We start from the raw sequence: 22,631 nt of genomic DNA, 5'->3' as shown, positions 1-22,631 counted from the left end.
GGCACTCGGTGGTGCAGGCAGCCCTGAAACAGGAGCAGCAGGGCCCCAACACAGCTCCCCCTCGCTGGTCAGCATCCACACCCTGCCAAGGAGGGTCCCAGCTCGCCCACGCCAGCCCTCCCCGGCAGGAGCTGCCAACTCCCACCCCATCGCTGCACCAGAGAGAGGTTTGGGCATGCACTGGAGGTCAGACTCCCCAAGGCATTTTGGGGAACGCAGGTCCCCAAGGGTATTTCCAGCCATCTAACACCCTGTTTGTGATGGAGGTGAGCTCAAAAAGCCTTCCTGGCAAACTACCCTGTGCTTGTCTCCTTCTGAGAGCTGCAAGTGGTAAACTGGGTTTGCCCAGCTGAACTGAAGAGCACCACAAGATCCCCTGTGATCCCAAAACCCACAGAGCCCTGCAGCGACAGTGCATGGCATCTGCTTTCAGGATCTGAGTTTGTTGCCCTTGTCTTTTATCCACCCGTTATTCCCAAGCCAGACGTCCCGCCTCACCACCCCAGCCAGCGGCATCGCTGCCGGGAGCACTGGCTGGCACAGATTTCCTGGTGCCAGGGAGTGACTCTTGGGATGTGCAACGCAGGGTGTCCAGTTGGTGGGAACAGCTGGGAACACGTTTTTGTGTGTGCCCAGGCTGGTGACCCATATCGCTGGGTCAGCAAGGACGTACAGGGCAACCCACAGCATCACTGATCTGTGCCATGAGGACCAAGAATTTACAGGACCCACATCTCCCCGGAGCACACCCTGGGGTCCCGGCCATGCCTGCCCTGCATTGCCGCCTAGCTCTGGCCACGGAGAGGAATTTACACAGGCTCCGAGTCACAAACGCCTCAACATACACATTACTCAGCCTCCAGAACTCCACTCAAAGGAAACTTTTGTCAAGGAGAGCTCAGCCCAGACAGTTCCTGAAGAAACCCCAACTATGCGATGGCTTCAAACACAACTCCAAAGCCACAAACACAACAACCGTCGGAAGAGCCTGCCAAAGTGCCAGATGCTGCTGCTGGAAAAACTGTTCTGCAGCCATGGGATTTGGTCTGTGCTGCCACTGAAGGGAAAGGAGGAGGGACCAGGAGCTGCGGGCTCCAGCACTGCTTGGGCAAAAGGAAAAAAAATAGGACAGAAGGAAACCAACTTTATTTCAGTTCCTTAATAAAAGGTGCAGAGGCTTCGCATGTGGTAGGCACGACACCCCCCACTAGTAGGTGCGTAGAGCAGAGAATTGCGGCCGACCAGAGCTAAAGGACCTGGCCTCTAGCAGTAACAGACATACCACCAGCAGCTTAACCTTAGATTCTTGACAGAGCCAGAGGCATCTGCGAAGAGTCCAAAGCGAGGGCTGCTGACCTGTGCCAGGGAGCCAGCTGCCATGGATCAGCCCCAACATCAGCAGCCCCGTGCCCAGGATTTGCCATCTCCTCCCAGACAGCTCCATCTCCACGAAAGCTGCCGAAACGCTGCCTTAGCATCACCCCCTAACCAAACCCTTGGTCTTTCTGACCAATTCCCGTGGAGAGGAGGATCGAGAGGGATCTCAAAAACAAGGAGCTCTGACACTCCGGTCACGCAGGGTATGGCTTTATTGTTTGTTTCTGAACAAAACTGGAGATGTGCAAAAAGTCCACATACGAACCGTGCTTAAATAACACTGCAGGGGAGGGGGCAGCTCTGGCTTCCTTGGGGTGGGGGGCTGAGGCTTGGGCACGAGTCTTTGGCTTCAGAGGATGGCAGGGACAGCGTCTGCGAGAACAAGCTCCGGTAAGTGGTACTGACCTGGGTAAAGATCTTTCTCAATAAGCTTCATCTGGAGATGAAAGATCTGCTCCTGAAGTTTACAAATGGTGTGCTTCATTTTCTCCCGTCTCGTCACCATGTAACAGAGATTTCTAACCTACGGAAAAACAAGAAACAGTGCCCATTTCAGACAGGGTTTAAGTGTGCCCGCCCAAGCTGTGTTGCTGCTTCTGCTCCTCAGGGAAATCCCCGCTCCCCAGGGTTCAGTCTTCTTCATCTCACCATCATCTGCACTGCACCAAAACTCCTACCAGGGCTCTCTGGATGCGCCAGGACTACAGGTGAGGGCTCTTGATCCAAACTGTGTAATATAAATGGGGAAGACCATGCAGTGAATGATTCAAAGCCTGAATGTCCCTGCTCTGGCTCTGACAGCCACGACCCCATAGCGGGCAAGGAGGGCTGGCCGGCTTCTCCAGCACGTGCACTAGGCATACAAAAGCTGTAAGGAAGCATGGTATCTCCAGAGTTACGACTTTGCTTATGCCAACAGCACTCTCTTGTAGTCTCATGTAGGGAGACCCTACAAGTCTCTCTTGCAGCACCAAGTCTGCTTGCAAAGCCCCGCAGATGCCTGCCAACACGCCTCGGGCACTCACCCCAAAGCAGATCAGCCACCCTGGAAAACCCAAACATGGCTCTGCCCTGGCACCGGGGCCAGATTGGCCACCACCACTCCCAGTGCTTCAGGCAGCAGCGAGCTGGGACCGTCCTGCCCGGGGGGCTGGGGCAGCCCTGGGTCCGAAGCCCTCCCCACACAGGGGACCACGTAGGATGCTGCACGTAGGAGAGTCTCTCTCTCTCTCTCTCCTGCCTTCATCTGAACATAAGCAATAACCAAGTTAATCTTCAACTTCTCCCATCAAAGGCCTGAATGCACAGGCAGGGTTTGCACTTCGGCACCGCTGCTTTCGAGGGCACAAACTCAGCCCGAATAACACAGCACGTGGGGAGTCAAACAGGGCTGAGCGTGCCACTAATCTGCTCCAATTAGTCAGGATTAATTTTCAGTACTTGTTGCAGCACATCCTTTAATTCTGCTGCTGATACACATCAGTGCACAAAGTGACCAAGACCCACAAAATGGGAACAGAGCCAGGAGAAACAGGTAAATTATTTGTGACCTTACCCAGGTACAGCAATGGTGTGGGGACACACGCTGTTTTAATCTCCTGTTAATTGTTAACAGCCCTAATGAAGAGGTTGATGTCTCTAAAGGATTTGGAAGGTCTCAGAAGGGAAGATGGTGTAGAAGGAGCATTATAATAGATCTGTGCAAAGGCCCAACAGACACACAGTGCCCCGAGCATCGCGCTGAGCACTCAGCCCAGCAGCTACATCACGCATGTGCCTTGATCACACTTGACAGAGAAACCTGCACAAAAAAATGCCAAACGCTAAGAGGTACTTTGGTCCTCTGGGTCAATTAGCCAGTTCTCATCCACAAATTGCTCTTTTTGCAGGGAGGGAGAGACCCTCTTCCTGCAGCCGGTGCAGGGAAGGGGCACAGCTGGGCTGGAGCCCCAGGTATGAGGCTACCAATCTGCTGAATGTCAGAGCCTTAGAAAACTGCCTGCTGCCCTAAAGCAAATGCCAGGACAGGACACAGAAAATACAGCAAAACATCCAGGTGATGCTGGCTCAGGTCAGCAGCCATGTACCAGTGCGGCTCCCCTGCCTCAAATCTGGCCAGCATCCTCCCCTCCACATGGTTACCCACACTTGCTCCACATCTCCCTGCAAATCACCGGTGCATTTTGTCTCAGTACAAGATATTTTATTAACCAAGCGGGAAGCCCTAAACGCAAAGAGCAAAGCACAAACGCTTGCATGAGCTAGCGCAGCAGCAGTTAAACCCTGCTCCTCACACAGGGCTGCTGATAAACACCCCCAGCAACCCCAGACGATGCAGCTGCCATGTGATGCCCGACGGCATCTGTCTTGTTATGCATTTCAGCGCCGTGCTTTTTGCCAGCCCCACGTAAGGGCGGCTGGAGAGCAGGGCTCTGTCACCATGGCTGCAGTGGGCACCGCGGCTTTTGGCGGAAACAGAGGGTTTCGGCTGCGAAACAGAAAATGCTAATGGCAGCTAACAGATTTGTCAGCGTTTACTCAGCTTCCTGATGCTCTGAAAGAGCAAAACTGCCCGTAATAAGGTAATGAGGAGGTGGCCTGATAGGAGGCACGGGCAATAAAGTGCGTGGGGTATGTTCACACTCACGCATGACCCTGATGCCTCTGATTCCTCCCCCTCCTCATCCTCAAACGCCTCTCTGCAGGGGAAAGCTGGGGTATTTCCAGGCTTTGGGGACTGTCCCTACAAGGTCGGGAGCCTTTGTGCCTCTCACAGTGACAGAGCAAGCCAGGACCTCGTCCCATGCTTACCTAATGTCTGCCACCAAAGGCTGTGAAGGCAGCGGGACGACCGTGGCCACCCCCTTATGGCATCAGTCTTACCTAAGGACAAATTGGAAACACTCAGGAATACAGGAGAAAAAGCTGCTCTTTTTTCTTTTTTTTTTTTAAATCCCCTAGATGTAAATATAAGGCAGCGAGCTATATCCTGTATATTTTACTACATTCTCTTTTTTTTTTGTTCTGGATTGGAGAATATATCAAACTCAAATTTCTTTATGAGGAAAACAACTGCCTCTGGCAACCTGCATCTCAAAGTGTTTGGTGGTATCTCTTCACCATGATTCGATATTCCTGGAAGAAAACATTACTTGTTCTCTGCTTACAGACTGCTGGTGTTTACACACACTTAAACAGATAAACACCACCCAGCACTGCTTCCCCAAGCCAAGCTTAGATGCTGGTATGAAAGCCTGGAAACTAGAGGTTTTTGTTAACGCTACTTTAAACAACCAGTCCTTGGAAAAAGCTTCTAGAAAATTGAAGAAGGCAAAAGAGGGTTAAAAAAGGCCAGAAAGAAAATGGGGGGACCGTATTAGGATTCCCAGGCAATAGCTTTAATTTGTTGACACCGTGAAGTGCAGAAATGACAGTGGTTAAGAGGTGGCAGAGGGAAACGCTGTCACTCTGGCTGCCCCAAGGCTTCTGCCTCCCCAACTCTTGGATCTAGATACCATTATCAGCCCCCAAAATCACAACCATTCCAGCCAGATCAATTGCTGCAAACACTAAAACAGCAATGTGATGCCCCCGTGGACACCCTCCAAAGGCTACCCCTCCAGGCTGCTCTTCTCTGACCCCTATTTGATGCGCTGCCTCACTATTTGCAAGTGAATTTGATGTGATGCCCCACTGTTTGCAAGTGAAATGGCATGACTGTGAGTGGTGCTGACAGACAGGATCAGATACCTGGGATGCACTGGCAGCAATGGGATTTAAACCCGTATCACTAATCTGAGCGCCAGACTTTGATCTGGCCAGTGTTTATTGTTCCCCTGTCTTGGAAGAAGAGCAAACAAACAGCTCTTCCAGGGCCAGGCGGTGAAACCTGGCAGGGAGCTGCTAAGCAGAGGCTGAACACTGATGGGGAATGACCCCAGGAAGCCTGGAGGCAACCCTGGAAAATGAGGAATCTGGTAAAACCCATAGTTTTGACACAAAGAGATCAAAGGGAAGCTGCCATGCCATGTCTTTGAATTAGGCAGCTCCTGGAGCAAAGTGCTGTACCCAGAGATGCACAGTGGTTCGCTGCAGCTGGGAAAGTCAAGCTGGGAGCAAGTGGAAGCAGAGGGAGGTGGAGCAGCCTGGTTTAGATTTACAATATAGAGAAGCAGATGAGGGGAAAAAAAGTGAGTTGAACTTGTCACCCTCGGAGCCGGCAGCTGCAGCCTGTTGCCTACAGCTTGGTGCTGGAGACCCACTAATGCTGGCCCAACACAGAGATGGAAACACGATGCAGTGAAGGCAGGAGCAAAGGAGGGACAGACTGGAAGAGCGATGGCAATGATGTACGCAGGGATGAAGGCCAATATGGCCAGAGAAAAGAAACCAATAGCTTGAAATCCAATTGTTTTTACACAGGAGAAGGGTCTCAGGCTCCAAGAACCACATGGGGAACTGCAGTGAAGGACCGGGACAGGCTGGTCCAGAGCTGAACCCCACCTGGACATGAACAGCCCGCTCACCCACACCGCCTTTCTCCCCATGGGTTCAGTTATGCTGCAGACCCACAGCGGCTTGGAGGGAGGGCTCAGGGATAAGCAGGGCAGCATCGCCACCACCTTCGCATCCCAGGGAGCAGCATGTCCCCTGCAGCACCCTCCACCCCCCGGCTCAGGGCACCACCTCCACCAGCTCAAAGCAATGCCTTTTTCCTGTTTTCCTCCTTCCTTGCCTGCTCCCAGTGACTCCCTGAGCCCTTCCATGGGTTCTGCACCGTGGGTGGGCTGTCAGGAGGGGAGCCAAGCAGGGACCATGGATTCACCCCTCTGGCAGGAGCAGGAGAAGGAGGACCAGGTTTAAAACTCGGGTTTTAAACACAGGAGGAAAGGGAGCTTGGTCCGTGCGTGCCACACTGGGCAGCCTTGCCCTGCACTGTGCCCATGTTGCCCCCCAGCAGCAGCACTACCGCACCGTCCCCTCCCAGGCCGCTCTCTGCCGTCTCACTTTGCGTGCTGTGCTTCTTCCCCTGTGCTTCCTCCCCTTGCCGCTTCTTGCCTTCACCTCCCCTCCTCCTCCCCAGCCTGCCTCTGCCCCATCCTTGCTCCTGCCCGCTCCTTCCCTCCATGCAGCCACGACAGCCAAATCCGCAGGCAGGCAGTGCGGCGCGGCAGCGAGCACAGCCCGGGGGGCTCCAGCATCGCTTTGGTACTGCTGCTCCGCTGACATTTGCTCTCCCCAAAAAAGCTGCCGCAGAGGCAGCTGCTCCCTCCCCTGTGCGACGACGGCCCGTGCCGCCGGGAGCTGCAGGCGCCTGCATCCTCCGTCTGTATCCTCCGGCATGGCTCTGCCTCCGCCGGCAGCTCCCCCAGGAGCCGACCCACTTTTGCCTGCGGCAGGGCAGGGAATGCCCGGTCCCGCTGGCCCTGCAGCTCGCTCCTGCCATTCACCCGTCTTTGATGTCTAATGTAAGTAAATAATGAAGTGTTCCTCTGCCTTGCTGCTGGAAAGCATCTGAGGGGCAGCACAGGGTAGTTTTGTGGTCTGGGGCTATGAAGAGCTCGGTGGAGCAGCATTATCTGCCTCCCAGCCACCCAACCCCACCGATGCACCTCTCCCCGCAGATATTTCTTCTTTTGAACCCCTGGCTGAGACTGCCACTAACTCATTTCATGAGTGTCAGTGTTTTGGCAGTGATGATACACGCGCGCCGAATAACGCTCTAGATGAAGGGATGCACCTGTTAGGGGAGTCGAACTGAGTCACCAGGGAACAGGGCTCGTTCTGTCTATAGGTGCCAGCACACATTAAAGCAGCCCTGATGGAGCATATGGGTACACCACTGAAAGAAAAGCTGTACTCACTCTCTCCAGGTCTTGCCTGAGGTGCATGAAGAGCTTTAAGCGTCGGTAGAGAACGTCCTGTTCTTGCTGGGCCAAGTTGTCCACTTCATCCGTTTTTGGTGTCAGCAGCGGTTTGTTGGAATTTGCTTTCCTCTTCAGCTTCCAGTACTGGTAGACAAAATCCACCAGCGATTCACTTAAGTCAAGGTTCTCCGCCACCTCCGAAGGCTTCACGAGTTCATAGAAGTCCTCCTCCAGCTGCTGGAGCTTCTGCTTCCGCAGCGTGACCTTCTCCAAGTCCAGCTGGGCTTGGTCAGGCTCTGTCCGTGCCTCCTCGGGCAACTTGGTGGCACCAGTGCTGTGCTCAAGGCAGAAGGACTTGAACTTCACTTCGTCGTTGTCTGCTAGAATAGTCCGCATGTCGAGGTTGTGGTCGAAGGCGCAGGTGACGTGGAACGCGGTGACGCAGGCGGGCATGGAGCACTGCGGGGAGAAGGACAGGGCTTACGGCCAGGGCAAAGCACCATCGGCGGGGGGGATGCTTACCAACACAACGTGACCACAAGGCTCAAGCCTGGCTTAGTACAAAAACTGTGACACCCGTATGAGTGACAACGCCTACCACGAAGTGATGGAGGTATCTTATGGAGCAACACCTGTATCGCCCAAGCCTTACACCCCCATGACCCAAGCAGAAGAAATGCAGGGCTCACTAGCTATCAGTGGGCACCTTCTCACCTTACCTGCTTTAATCCTTCTCTTTGACGAGCCCTGCTCATCTTTCACCCACCATAAACGGGAGCTTCCAATGGTTCTTCGAACACGACATGTCAACAGCCAAAGACAACAGCATGGGCCAATGGGATGCTCAGACTGTCAATAGATTTCTCCGGATGGAGAAATTTCCAGCTGTATTTCACCCTTAAACTACTCCACTCTTTTACCACTTCTAAAGCTAATATACCATTTTTATTGAAAGCATACAGAACATGTCACGGTTTATGAGTGAATGCGGTATCTCCGAAGCAGCCAACGCTCCCGGAGCACGACACCTTTCTCCTCTGGAAATTACACAGCCTCTGATTAGCTCCATTTAAAAAAAAAAAAAAAAAAGGAAGACAACTCAGCATATACAGAGCAAAACATCATAAAATGAACTTTTACAAACTGGTACAGTGGCTAGACCGTTGTCAAACTTATATCAGATTAATTTTTTAACAATTTCCCTGATGTACCTCAGAGTTAAATTACTTTGGATCCCACAGGCAACAAACCTCAGCCTGGTTTCCTATGGAGGAACCCCTCCAGCCAGCGCAGTGTATATGTCCATGTCAGCACCTTCTCCCCCTCTACTCATTAACTGGTTTTTAATGGCTCAGAGTGTCAGGTAATTATTTCAACCATAACCCATAAGAAATCAGTCTATTCCAGCTGCTAATGATCAGTTAAACTGCAATAATGAGACATTTTAAGTGGGCTATTACTGTAGGCACCGTATTTCAGCATTTCTAGAAGAATTGTTCTTGCGGGGGATGAAGATGCAGTTGCAGCCTGAAGGACCAGGCAGAAGCATGTGAAATGGATGTTGATGACAAACCATTGGGGATGCTGTAGAGTTTTAGTGGGGCTCTGCTGCACTTTAATTCTCGAAAAGAAAAAAAAAAAAATTCCGGTAGTAGTTGAGGAACAGAAGTTTTACAGCTTTTTATCTTCATCCCATCAGCCCTGCATTCCTGCTCAGTCACCCAGCATGTAAACTTTTGACATTGCTGCTTTTAGACATTTTCCCTTGACTTTGTTTATGAATCTGCTGGTGCTTATGAAAGCGAGAGACTCGCGTGGCTGCCAGGGCCAAGAAAAGTGTAGGCAAGCGGTGTCCAAGTCCTCCACTTCCAGGGCTCTCCAGGCCCCGCTCCAAAGCCTCCAAAACCAGTGGGAAGAGCTGGATGCGGCGCTGACGCGGCCGAGCCCTGAGCTGTACGAGCACGGCTCTGGGCAGCGATGTGGGGCACTAACTCCTGCAGGCACCAAACATAAGCAGATTATTAACTCCTACCTCCTGCTTACCCTGTTCAAATATGGCCATTTGTTCCTAATTTCAGCCTGAAATTGCTCGTGAAAATAGCTGATAGCTTGCACGAATCAGCACCCTCTGCTACGCTGCCGGCGCTTGCATAGAGCCCGGCACCATGCGGGACCCGCCGGTGCTCCCCGCACCCGCCCAGTGCACCCACCGCAGCGGTGGGCAGCGGGCGCCTGCCCTGCCTATCCCGCAGGACAAGCCCTTGGCACAGCCTCCCACGCGGCTGAAGCACCGGCTCTGCTCTCGAGTTTTCATTGTTGCCAATGAAGGAGGGACAGAGGGAGCCCAGCCTGACTTGCAGTGTCCAGGTTTATTCGGTGCAGTCAGCATATCACGCACTGGCTTTTAAAGCGCAAGTGCTTGCTCCTGCAGCCATGGGGCAAGCGTTAATACACGAAGGGGATGCGATGCACTTTCAGGTTGGAGGCCTTTGCCAGCTGGAAGTGCCCATGATTGAGCTTTCTTCTCTGGTAGCCAAGATGGTAATGGTACTGCATGAGCTGCTGAGGTACTCCTGATGTACTCCAGACGTACTCCCGATGTACTCCATCCTGGCTGTTCTGGCATAACAGCTGGGGGTGCTTCAAACTACAGCACACATCTGTGCTGTTATCCACATAAATACCTATGGTAGGGAAGATGGACATGGAGAACTCGCTGCTCTCAGTGAATTACGTGAGCTAAGGAAAGCCACGCAGCAATGTCCCCTCCCTCCTGTTTCTGCCACCAGCAGTTATATTGGCATTAGTACCACGGTCGTGGCTTCTGCCAGGACAAGGGTGCACAGCGCACCCGCTAACAGGAACGACCATCACTCCACCTTTAGGAATAAAGGAAATCGAATGACACCCATCCCGGATCTCTCCTCCAACAGATGGCAAGCAGCACTTGTCAGAAACCGTGCCCAAAATGCAAACAGAAAATAATTAGGCAGCTCAGCTGACAGGACAACAAAGAGAGGTACCTGGTCGGCCGCGGCTACCCGGGGACCTTGCATAAACTGACAATAAAACCATATTGATCCATCCCACAACGGTGCTGGAATGAAGCCGCTCTTCGTGGGAGGGAGAGATCTGCCACGCAGAATGAAGTGGGCTCGGAAGGACTGGTGCATCCCCCAAGTCTGCTTTGTTATTGACCGTGCTTTGTTATCTCACAGCACCTTTCATTCAAGGATTTCGGCATGCTTTGCTTGACCACGCAAATCCATCCCCAAACAGAATTCCGAAAAAGAGGGTGAAAGCTGCACCAGTGATTAATGTGGGCTGTTAATTAGTCCCCAAACCACTCTTAGTGGGAAGAAATAGAGGGATGATTTTGTTCGCCAAGGAAATTCAAGCAGAAGTTTACCAGTTTACAGAGGTGCTCTGCTGCAGTTTGGGGCTGGAGGGGAAGGAAGCGGCTCCTCCAACAGAACTACGAGGGAAACTCAGGAAGGAAAAATTAATTACCGGTACTGAACCCTGGCCAAGCCATCAGCCACGACACTTCTGCATCCTTACAAAACAACCATGTGATTTTTAGTGACCACAGATGGTCTGGATCCTGGTAGCGCTCCTCAGCCGAAATAGGCAATTTCAGCATCTCAGACGTCCTCGGAGGATGCGGCGGTGAGTCAGAGCATGGCGTGGGGGCTGCACGGTGCACACACACTGCTCTTCCCCTGATGTCAAGCTGTACTTTTTCAGGGCTACAGGCACAATCGGTTGACAGCTCTGGGAATCACCGCACCAGTTATCCCAGTGGATGGGGACCAGTGGCACAAGGAGCTCAAGGCGAGCGGGCAGCAGCGGGCAGAGGAGCAATAATGAATAAGTGAGTGCTGGAGGACACATCTCAGGGATTTTTCTCAAAAAAAAACAAACCAAAAACCAACAAAAAGCAAGCTGGAAGATGATGACAGCAAAAGATTGTGCCCTTTGGAGAAGCCTGCCAGGAACTAACAGAGAGCTGGCACTTTGCACTGCTCTGAAAGGCCTTGGTGTGCTCTTCCAGTTGCTCAGAGAAGCGAGGAGGGAGTTGGTGAGGAAGGAGCTGGGTCCCAAGCAAGCACAGCTGGGACTCGGGCTGTGCCAGGGCCCGGTTCCTAGCACTCTCTTTTCTGTCTCGGCAATGCAAACGAGAGAATTCCTGCTAGATACTGAGCTCTCTTTGGCATCTCCTGATGTCTGACCACAAGAACCACCATGAAGTCATGATTTCCCCTTAAGAGGAGACGGGGGAAGTGTGCCTCCAGGCCTGCATCCCTGCCCAGCATCCGGGAGCTCTGGCTTGACTGCGGCCATGCCGAGATACCCTGGGTTCCCAGCTCTGCACCAGAACAGAAAGGGAAGTAATTACATGCAAGCAGCAAGGTCAGAGGCATGGAGAATAGTGGGGAGCCCTTCCTCAGGCTTCCCCAGTTGTGCTTCCCTTTTGATGGTGTCATGATTTTAGCTGGGATAGAGTTAATTTTCTTCACTGCAGCTGGCACGGTCAAATTTGGATGGGGAAAAATACCCCAACGCACAGAGATGCCGATGCAAAAATATCTCACTTTAGTCTCCGTTAATGTGGCCGAGGTGGGTGTTTTCTGAAGCTGCGGTGCTGCCTCTGAGCATCCCCCTGCCCCTCTGGGATGACAGTCTTCCCCTCCTCCAGCTTGCCATCCGGATTTTGCATTCCTTTTTGGCAAAGCCCAGTTCCAACCAGCCACTTGGAAAAGCCCCTCCTGAAAGCAACACCCTTCCTTCCCCTGACCTGCCCCACCTGGAGCACCTGATTCCTGCTGCCAAGAATAAAAGCTCAGTGCTTTAACAGAAAACAACCTTCTCCTTTTACAGCTGGGTCATAAACCTGAAGCGCTGACAAAGGTAGTTAGATTACACCTGTATAAACAGGCACTAATCAAAAATATGCTCCATAAACATAAGCTTTCAAAACAGAGCTCTGTACCACTGATGAGTGTGGAGCCTGTTTATTTACCCATGGGTGAACTTGCTGATTTACCCCATAAATCCTTAAATAAAGGCACTGCCTGCCTTTTTTTTTTTTTTTCTTCCTTCTCCCCCTTTCCTTGAAGCAAAACCATCCTGAGCATGCTGGGGTGGCCTCAGCAAATGCTCCAGTGACAATCTTGTGAAGACTTATAAACCGTGAGCTGCCGGCACAGGAGACAATAAAGCTCCTGTTCCATCTCAGGTGACCTTTAATGCAAATCCATTCAGTCCCAGGGATCTCACAGCTCCCGTGCCATGCCGGCACTAAGAGGATGAAGCCTCAGAGAAGCTGAATTCTTTTTGATGCTGCCAAGCCTGTTTGCCTCCTTCCCTGCCCTTCCGTTCTTTGAAAGCAGTTGCCGTTATGACACAGTATCTCCATCTGGCAGGGTGAATAAGCAGATCCACCCAGAGCCATCAAAAAAGAAGTGAGTCAACACTAGAGATTTAAAGAAGTATTGTGAGATTTCATTTCAAGCTAAGGGGATTGCTTTTAATAACTCCCTTTAAAGTATTAAACCCAAGGCAGTGGCACAAATGCAGCGGAGCCTATAGACATCCTATTCCTACCGCCCTTCTGCAACCCGCCAGCTACTTCTGGTCCCCAACAGTCACTGCTGCCGACGCTGACCTCCGAGGTGCAGCTCCCGTCGCGGTACTGGGGCCGATCAGTCAGGATTGGTACACATCCCAAACTTACTCCCAATTTTTCAAAGCTTAATGGCTATTCCATCCCCCTCTGCATGCCAAGACTGCTTCCATACCTAGTCTGCCAACAAAAGCAACAGGCACCAGCACCACAGAGCAGCAGATCCCCCAGTCTGTCCCCACGGACCACCGGGACATTACACTGGCGGGGCAGGGCTAAGCTTGGGGAATCACTTGCATGCAGCAAGGCTCCCCGAGAAGAGAGACCATGGCCTGGGAAGCTCTGTCCCACTTTTGTAATAGGAAAGCCCAGAGCGTCCTGGTTTCGGTCTGAGATGAGAATGTCTTGCCCCCTCTTTAGTACGCTGCTGCTGCGGGGAGAGCAGGCAATCAGCTGTCTGCAGTGGTTTGCTTAGGTGAGCACAAGATGTGGGAAAGTAATATGCGGTAAATACTCTATTTTCCAAGCCAGCAGGCTAGTGAGGACTACCTAATCTCAATGTTTCCCGATATCCCACAAGAGAAAGGCTTCCCAGCCAACCCTCTGGTTTGTGAAATGCTTGGGCTATGTATCTCATGAGTATCTCACTTTTCCGGCAGCTATGCCAAGCCTTTATGCTGGAGGTTCCTGATTTCAAACCAAGGTCATTTGCAGTCCCGGTAATTAGTGTCACTACAGCAACATCACTGTATTATGCAAAGAAAGTTAATCTAGATTCCTAGCACTCAATACATTAAATGATTGCAAACAACATCTGATGATGTCTGATGGGCACTTGTGCTCCGTTTACTCAGAGCAGGAGTAAGACGCGGCCAGACCGCATCCACCAACAGCTCGAGAATCTTCAGTGGCAATTATAGGCACAACCCCGGAGGTCTGAGATTCTTTGGTGCCAAGTTACATACCTGAATACATGTCCCGGTGCACTCCTTGCAGAGGCTGCAGGACAAAGCCCATCTGCTTGCTGGGATATGTGAGATCTTTGTAATGGGTTCCATTTTTTCAGGACATCCAATGCTAACCTGGCCAAGAAATAGGAGACAAGTTGTAAATACTCATTACCCTCCCAAATCTCCTACGGGGGGATGTCTGTGGCAGTCTGAATGAGGGATGGGTTTTTTAGTTGTTTCCCCCCCCCGCCGAGTCACTTATAATTTGGAAAAAAAATAACCACACCCCCAAAACCAGAAACAAATCTGGATGAAACGGAAGTTCCCGCTGAACTAATTCCTCAACTTGATGTTACCGTGTATTTCAAATGGACACACGAAATTAGTTTTACCCTGCCCAGGCAGGTCCTGTGAATGCCCCCCACCTCTGCGCCCTTGCACCCCACCTCTGCGTCCTCCCTTAACAGGGTGATAATTAAAACACAGCCAGATGACTGACCGGCATCGCGGCTCTGTGGCCTCGGCAAGGCTTAATGAGCCAAAACTGGACTTGCTATTTAGACCATTAATGAACATCCTGGGCTCAGACATGGAAACCAGGTCCGTGCCCACCCGTGTGTCAAGAGGAGGTTGGAAAACATCTTACTTCAGGTATCCATAAGGCACAGCTAACGTGGACCCATTTCGTCCCGCTCCGGGTGGGCTTCAGCGCTCCCCCTCTCTTCGGGCACAGTAGACACTTGGGCTGAACCCCGAGGGCGCAGGTCCGGCACAGCCAGCTCCCGATGGGGACCTTCAGGATGCCATAGCACGCCTGTGCAGACATGAGGGAGGTGGGTTAGCCCCAGCAGCCCGGGAAGAGCATCCTCCAGGGCCTCCTCCTCCACTCCTACCTTTTTCACTACTGCTGGCTTATCGCCACCGCATCTGGGCATCGCAATAATAAACAGCAGATGTGAAGCAGCTCCGCAATCACAGGCAGTGAGGTTAAGCTCTTCATTCCTTGCTACCTTCCTTATTTTCATGTGGATACTCATGCCAGATCAATATGTCCTGGATTTTAATTAAAACCTAAGTACACAAACGTGCCATGTACCGTGCCAAGCATCCAGCCGGCTCTGGGTTGTTGGGGAGATGCAACCAGGCTGCTCCATCAGAGCCCCACCACTGGCAGCTCTGTGGTACGGACACCCACCCACTCATCTCCTGCCCGTTTCTGAACAGCTATCAGACCCACGATGACTCGGAGAAGTAAGAAATGCTGTGAGGAGAAAACCTCTGAGGTAGCTGAGGGCTGAAAAGCCACAATCCCATGATTGAGAAAGATGGCCACGCTGGTTACACACCCAACACAGCCCGAAGGCGAAGCGAAAATAACTACGGAAAGGTAAAAAGGGGAAACTGATAGCCATAAATATAAATGAAAAGGGAGGAACCATAAAGGACAATAAATCTAAAGGGTGATAAAACTGAAGGAGGCAAGAACAAGTCTATGGCCAAGAGACAGAGAACTAAAGGACTCGGGTCGCCCACGGAGCTCCCCGAGCTGCTGCGATAGCGCAGGATGCAGCGAAGCCAAAGCGCTTCATAAATATTTCTCTTCCGTACTTGGGGAAGAGCCAAATGATAAGCCGTATCACACAATGATGATGATAAAATACTTTCCACTTCAGCCGTAACTTACGGCTGCATTAAACAGCTAGTGCTAATACTAGACAGTTTTTAACGGGCAGGTCCTGATAACTCACACTTAAAGGGTTTTCAGCGAGTGGCAGACAACCGCCCTGGGCACCAACGTGGGCTGTGTCACTATTTTAAGTGAGGCAATGTAATTAATTCTAGATCTGGCTGCTCTGACATCCCTCCAGCAGCAAACGGGCAGCGCCGATAAGGACCCCCAGCGCTGCTGGCTGTAAATTGAGCCCAGGAATTTGTCAGCTCCACTTTTTGAATTTTACCCCAAAAAGGAAGAGTTTTTCATCCTGGTGCTGCAGGTCAGTGTCCCCACAAGTGACATGGGACAGGGGAAGAGGGGGCACATGGAGATGCACTGGCACGGGAGGAGTGTATCCTCAGTCCTTACTGGCCAAGAACGGACTTTGTAGCACGACTTCAGCTTGCCCCAAAGCACAAATTTACTCTGATAGTGATTTCCAAAGGGAAAAAGCCACTTGGTGAACAGATTATTGGGATAATAAGGAATTAAGGGAGGTAATATTATTGCTGCAAGTCTACACGGTTCACAGAGACTTAACTGTGTGCTTCACAGCGCTTTCAAATCTGACAGATAAATCGTTTCTGTTACAGAGCTTTATAAAACATCTGATTTAGTACCAGACAAAAATCAGCCCGGTACGTACTACCAGGAGAATAAACTGGCAGACTGATCTCAAAATCCAGGGTAAAACAGGAATTATGATCAGGTGTGCATCTCTAGCAGAGAATTAGCTCTCGGTTATTTATTCCTAGAAGTTTTAGAGCAGCTTAAGGTGCAGTTCTGCTCCTGGGCGCAAACACTACAGGGCCTCTGTCCTGGACAAGGAGCGGCTCAGGAAATGAGTTGGGTTATCAGCTAAACATGCTCTCCCCATCCAGCACCAGCCAGAAGGTGCTCCAGGAACACGGAGCCAGAGCAATGCTGAGTAGGAGCAGAGCAGCTATTTTTATTGCTGCGCCTGTCACGGGCTCAACGTCACCGAGAAGGGGACGCCGAAACACCGGGGAGGACGCTGAGCCACAGAAATGCTCGGTGTGGTCCATGTAACAGAGGGAGGCTCAGCCGTGTCCCCATGCCAGGGAATGGGAATTTGGTAGCGACAGGACCATGGCACGGTGGCTGGAAGCTGGAGATGGATCATTCCCGTGCTAAAGAGAAGTGCGACATTGCCACCATGAGAGCGATGAACCGCAACGATTTAGCGGCGGGGGAGAAGATGCCTCCTCGCTGAAGATTTTTAAATGAAGATTGCATGTGTTTTCTAAAAGCCGCGTTTCACAGGAATTAATTAATAGCAAGCCTCGTGGCTTGTGTTATGCAGATGAGATGATTACAACGATCTCTTCCAGCACCACAACCCACCAATGCGTATCTGAGCACAACCCTTCCTCTGCCCCTTCCCACTGGGATGCAGGATGGAGCATCGCTCCGGCCGTGTCCCCTGGCACCCGCAGCTCCCCTCTGCTGCTGCCCAAATACACCGAGCAAGTGGCAGTGGCACCTGGTTCCCCACGGGAAAGCATCGTGCCCAGCAGGTTTTGGATGTGGGGCTAGCAAAGGCTCAGGGAAGGTCAGATTTACAACATGATGCCACGTAACACCCTGTGCTGCATCTCTGGACTTTGTGGCTTAGGGTGCAAATCGGGGCAGAGATTAAATCACAGGCAGTTTACAGGCTGCATCGGGCTTAGGGCTGGACTCTGCTCCCTGAAGACAATGGAAAATCTCCCTCTTCTTTCAACAGCCTTGAAATCCAGCCTGCCGCGTCCCCTTCTGCAGCACCGCTCTGCTCCCAGCGCTGGGGTCGCTGCTGAAAGTGGAGCCCATGGGGTGCTGTGGCCCGTGGTGGGCACAGCCAGGGTCCGAATGTCCCCATGGCAGCCTTGTGCACACTGACTTGCCTCCCCCCAAGCCCCTGCCCGCAGCACGTGTCAGCTCACAGCCTGGCACTGCCACATGGGCTTGTTAAAAAAAACCCCAAAACCCAACAGAAAAACCCCCCAACCCCAACCCTGAATCGTCCTGGTATTTTGTGGAATCTGATTCACCGATGGAAACCACTCAAAACACCCACCTCCTGCAACTATAGATATCTCCAGCGCTCTCCCACCTCCAGGAGCACTGATGGAAAAGCTGCCCAAAAGATGAGCAAATGGCTCTCTTCAGAGGAAAAAACCAAAACCCTTCACACAGAGCGTGAAGCCCAGGAGCTGCCGCTGCCTTTCCAGCACCGCACGGCACCTCCCCCCACAGCACAACCAGCAAAACCTCCCCAGACCCATGTGGGACCCAGGAGACCCTCACAAGGCTGCCTTCTCCTTGTCAAGGTCTCCCTGCCTTGAGCACCAAGCGCAAGAGCCCACAGACGTCCCCAGCAAGGGCTTGGAGCATTTGCAGTCTATTCTAAAAATAAAAATTATTTTCCTCCAGGCAGCAAAATAAAGTGAAATCCTACACTTGTACAGCAGGGAAGCTGGGATAGAAACCCTGCGATGTGAGACAGCGCTAGTGGAGCGGGAAGGTCCTGCTACACTCAGTATAATGCAGAAGAGGAGGAGGAGGCTGGCGGTCCGGGCCAGCCCACCCCTCCGGCGAGCGCAGAGCAAGTGCAGGGCTGCAGACCCTCATCCCTCCCAGCCCATGAGCCAGTCCCACTCACGGTGCTTGTCACCCCTGGATGCTAAAGGTCCCACAGCTGCAGTTTAATAAAGAAAGATGGGGTAAAGAAAGAATAATAATGGAAGAGGAGGCATAAAATACAATATGACCGGCCAGAGAATAAGGAGGACAGGGGAAAGCAAGCTCGCAGGAAGCCGTTTTCAACCTCCGGTTGTGTATTTCTGTGGGCACTTATGAAGCGTTGGGGCTAAGAAAGTAAGAAAAGCAAGTTTGCTGTCTACCAGCTATCCAGGATCCCATTCTTTATCCCCGGTCCACTGGAGACGCACTGGGAATCCATGAGAAAAGCTGAATAGGTGTCTACAGCTCAGGGAAAGGGGGACGGTGGGGATGGAAGGAACCCAGGGGAGGGTAGAGTGTGATGTGCAGCCAAAACCTGCCGCTGTCCCCCCGCGGCGGGGGCTCACCTGGTGCACGCAGACGTTGCACTTGTCGCAGAACACCATCTCGTTGCCGTCCTCCCCCTCCGGCGAGCGGCAGACGTCGCACACCACGTCCTCATCGTACTCGATGCCCAAGCCCTCCTCCGTTTCGATGGCGATGTTCATGTTCTCATAGCACATGGTCTCCAGCTCCTCCAGCACTCGCTCCAGGGTGATCTCGTCCAGCTCGGGCTTTTCTGCAAGGCAGAAGGCAGAGAAAGACACTGATGCAGCTCCGGCACAGGAGCCGACCCGCCTTCGGGGAGCGTTTTGCGAAGGGCTGAGCATTTTAAACGGCAATTCAAGAGGCAAATCCACGGCGACGGTAAGCGCGGTGATTCAGAAAACGGCTGCTTCTAACTCGGGATGCAGTTTATGTTTCATAGACAGTAACAAAATATTGCTGCTGGCTGAGAGGAAAGAAACCCATTCAGCTGAAGCAATGAGGATAATTAGGTCTGACAGTTTAAATGTTCAAGGAGACAAGTTTTGCAAAGATGTTTTCTGCAGCGAGGGCTCAGACAAGCTTTGGCAACACAAAGTCAATGCTTTAATTGTCAAGATGAAAATTGACCCTTTTAAGGCCAATTAAATGGAACTGTAAAACTGAAGCCAAAGGCTGAAACTGAGGACAAATGAGGTGGTTTTTTTTTTCATGGTTGGGTTTAGTGTAACCAGAAGGTCAGACCCGCTATGGGCTCAGATCTTCTGTGCTTCGTTTTATTCCCTGGGTACCAGGATCCTTGGTAGAAAGAAGCAGCAGAGGTGCTTTGCCAGAGGTTTCTCTAGAGCGACAACCAGGAATATGAGGCCAATAACCAGGAGAAGCTTTTTTAGAGCAGCAACTTCCAGCAGTGGGATACCCGGTCACTGGTACGGGGGGGACACTGAACGCTGCTCCCAAAGGCGCTGCCTCTAACCCGCACCCAAAGATCCTGGTGCCACAAACGCAATGTGAGGTCACTCCAGGTAAGGAAAAAAAGAAAGAAAAAGATCTGTCAGCAGCAGGAGCGAAGTTCTCTGCAGGGTAAGAGGCAGAGCTAAGCCCCCACGGCACCCTGTCTCCCCATGAGGACTATTCCATCACCGGAGAAGGCACAGAGATGGGGATGGAGATACCAGCAGGATGCAATAAAAAATATTTGAACTTTGCATTTAATTTGCTTATATTATCCGTGATAACAGCCAGGATGCTCCAGAACGCACCAGACAGCGGAGGAGCCTGACCCACGCTGCTGTCCACCTTTCCTCTTGCAAGGCAATGGGAGAAAATATCTCGTTTATGAGCAAAGAAGGAGAAAAAAAGGCTTGAGGAAGTATTACTATGAAGCAGTTATTAATTAAATGTTCAGTGAGAAATTTGCCATCCTGGGCATCTGTTGAGCCACAGTGAGACATCCCTGTCCCAGATGAGCTCTGGGGCCCTGAGGAGCCCCCGGGGCTGGGAGGGGGGGCTGCAGGGGTCCCGGGCAGCGCTCCCAGCCCCTCTGGCTGGACGACGCTTGCAGAAGCTGCACCTTTCCCCAACGGCCACGGACTGGCTGACAAAACTCTGTTAACGGGGAAAGCAACCCGTAGGCGAGCTCGGCAAGCAAACACGCCATTGTCTGCCTTTTTAAGCTCTTCCCCAATGTTTCGCATTGGCACGGTTTCCCTTGGCTTGACAAGTCTCTGCAAACATCTAGCCTGGCATTTTACATGTCTGTGTCGAGTCTGAGATACCATCTAAGACAGACAACACTGTTCCCTATCACAGCCCTTTCAAGCGCTAGGGTTGCTGTGCCGCAACACGCCGAGGAGCCTGACAATACCTGTTTTATTACTGAGCAGCCCCGGCGATGGGCACGGGGTCTCTGCAGAGCCCCAGGCTGGCACAGGCTGCCCGGGGGGGCCGCCGGGGCTCAGCAACGCGAAGCATCCTATGCTGGTATGGTGGCACTGCGAGCCCCGCGTGCCAGAGCCAGGACGGAGCCGCTAGCTTGCTCTTGGCATCGTGCCGGTTGGATGCAACAGGGCAGGGAGCGGGTTACAGACAAAGCCAGAGCACTATTTTTGCCTTAATGGTGTCCCTTTATAAACACACCACCTGTGTTGCACTTGCTAGATGGAGAGCTTCAAGCCATGACTTCATGCGAGCATTAAATAAGCTCTCGGTCAGCATTTCAAGTCCACAACTGTGACTGTGATCCCGGGCACCGGAGTGTCAGGCTGGAGTCACTCCCTTTCTCCCAATATCTCAGGCTCTGCTCCCTCTGCTCTTCTGTAAAGCAAAATGATCATTAAAGCGTTCCCCAGGCATTTTCTAGAGCCGCCCTGTGCTCAGGGGAGAGGCCAGGCAGAGAGCCGGCAGCTGCAGGGAGCGCAAGGAAGGAAGGGGAGGGAGGTTTCCACAGGAATCACGACCCTGACCTGCCCGCAGCGTTGGGATCCCGCTGGCACCGCCAGGGTCGCCCTGGCATCACCACCGTTCCCATTTCACCTCCAGTGGGAAGAACCAGCTCCCATCCCACCTCCTGCATTTTCCATCCACAGCAATGTCCCGCTGTCACCAGCTTAACCCTGGGGACAAAGTCCCCGCCGATCCCAAAACTCTTGCACCGGAGCAAGGCCAGCGCCCCAGCGGGGTCTCCTTACCAGCCTACACGCAATGCAGTCGCTATGCCGTTACATCAAAAAATATAGATCTCGCCCTCCCGCACGCACGCACACGCGTGCGCTCTCACACTCCATTTAGATGTAATTACATTAGGAATTCGTTTGCCAAGCGCCATTCAGAATACCTCGGAGCTTATTGAATTGACAATTGCACTTGATGGGGATGAAGCGATTAATCGCTTATGAAACACTAAACAATGGGGCCTGGGGGTGAAGTGCTTTTTCCATTTGTGCTCCATTTATCTCCTTCTGCATCGTATAAAGTTTGTGCTGTTAAACTCCATTCATAAAATTGTCATCTTTTTTGGCTGCGAAATCGCTATCTGTATCGATCGTGGCCAGCTAAATAGAAAAACCAAAAAAATACTCCACCAAAACACTCCCTGTGTATGTGCACGAGTGACACTGTTATTGTCCCCAGGGAAGCAAAAGCAAAGACCCAGATACTGGTCGTGGCTACAGTGAATAAATCCAGCAATGTCCAGGGGTAAGTCATGACTGAGACCATCACCAGGACTGTGGACTCTACCTGCTGACCAAGAAAAAGGTTTTTTTACCTGGTTAAGGTTTGCCAAGGCCTTGAATGAAAGGTGGGGGAGAAAATGAAGCTTTTCTGAGCCTCCACAGACAAGGGCAGCGTAGCTGCAAACTTCTCCGTAGTTTCTGTCCAGAGGGACATAGGCAGAAGTGAGAATTCAATCTCACACCAAAATAATCACCGCTGATTTGGAGCCATGTTCAAAACACTGACACGGGTGTAAAGGGCTCCGTGTGCCCCATCACCCCTTCCCGGAGGCCACCCACACCCGCTCCCCATTAACACTGAGCATGTTAACGATGATGGGTTTTGATGTGGCCACCCAGCCTCCCTGGGACACCCCCGACATCGGCCCGCGGTGGGAAGGTCTATCACCCAGGGAGCGCTGCCTCCCACCGCATCCCAGACGGAGAAAAGCCATCCTCTCTCAGCCCAGGATGCAGGCGGGCAGCAGGTACCCAGCCAAAGGAAGCATCCCCCGACAGAGAAGGGGGACTTTGCTTTGGAAATGGAGGAGGAGAAGAGGTGCCAGGCGATGATGCACTAGAGGAGGTCTCCAGATCTGATTCAGGAAGGGAAAACATGTAGGAACCCAGCCTTTTGTTTGAACTTTGCTCCCAGCAGAATATTTCTTCCCTGTATCTCTGCCATCGGGGTCTGCCACGATCCCTGCAGCTCCGCAGCCACCCAGCAGCCCTGTTATCCCCGGGGAGCTCCCAAGGCGCCCGCCCCGACCCCATGTGCCTCAGCACCCCCAGGCTTGGGAGCAACTGCCCATACCGCAGCTGAAACACAGAATT

At 52.2% G+C, this 22,631-nt stretch overlaps 1 protein-coding gene across 4 annotated transcripts in view; it reads right to left on the bottom strand.

The window, feature by feature from the left end:
• The window catches only part of JADE2 (jade family PHD finger 2), an 83,921-nt gene that overhangs the window by 9,971 nt on the left and 51,319 nt on the right, over positions 1 to 22,631 (bottom strand). For all 4 annotated transcript variants that reach the window (XM_064458322.1, XM_064458320.1, XM_064458323.1 and 1 more), the window contains 5 exons: positions 18,624 to 18,835; positions 14,467 to 14,634; positions 13,836 to 13,952; positions 7,242 to 7,703; positions 1,783 to 1,900 (listed from right to left, as the gene is read on the bottom strand). In XM_064458322.1, the coding sequence (XP_064314392.1) occupies positions 1,783 to 1,900; positions 7,242 to 7,703; positions 13,836 to 13,952; positions 14,467 to 14,634; positions 18,624 to 18,835 (1,077 nt within the window). The remainder of the gene's footprint in view (positions 1 to 1,782; positions 1,901 to 7,241; positions 7,704 to 13,835; positions 13,953 to 14,466; positions 14,635 to 18,623; positions 18,836 to 22,631) is intronic.

This window comes from Phalacrocorax carbo, chromosome 8 (assembly GCF_963921805.1).
Source record: "Phalacrocorax carbo chromosome 8, bPhaCar2.1, whole genome shotgun sequence".
NCBI classification, from domain to species: Eukaryota; Metazoa; Chordata; class Aves; order Suliformes; family Phalacrocoracidae; genus Phalacrocorax; species Phalacrocorax carbo.
Note: the sequence above shows the minus strand (reverse complement) of the source record. Positions and strands in the feature narration are given on the sequence as shown.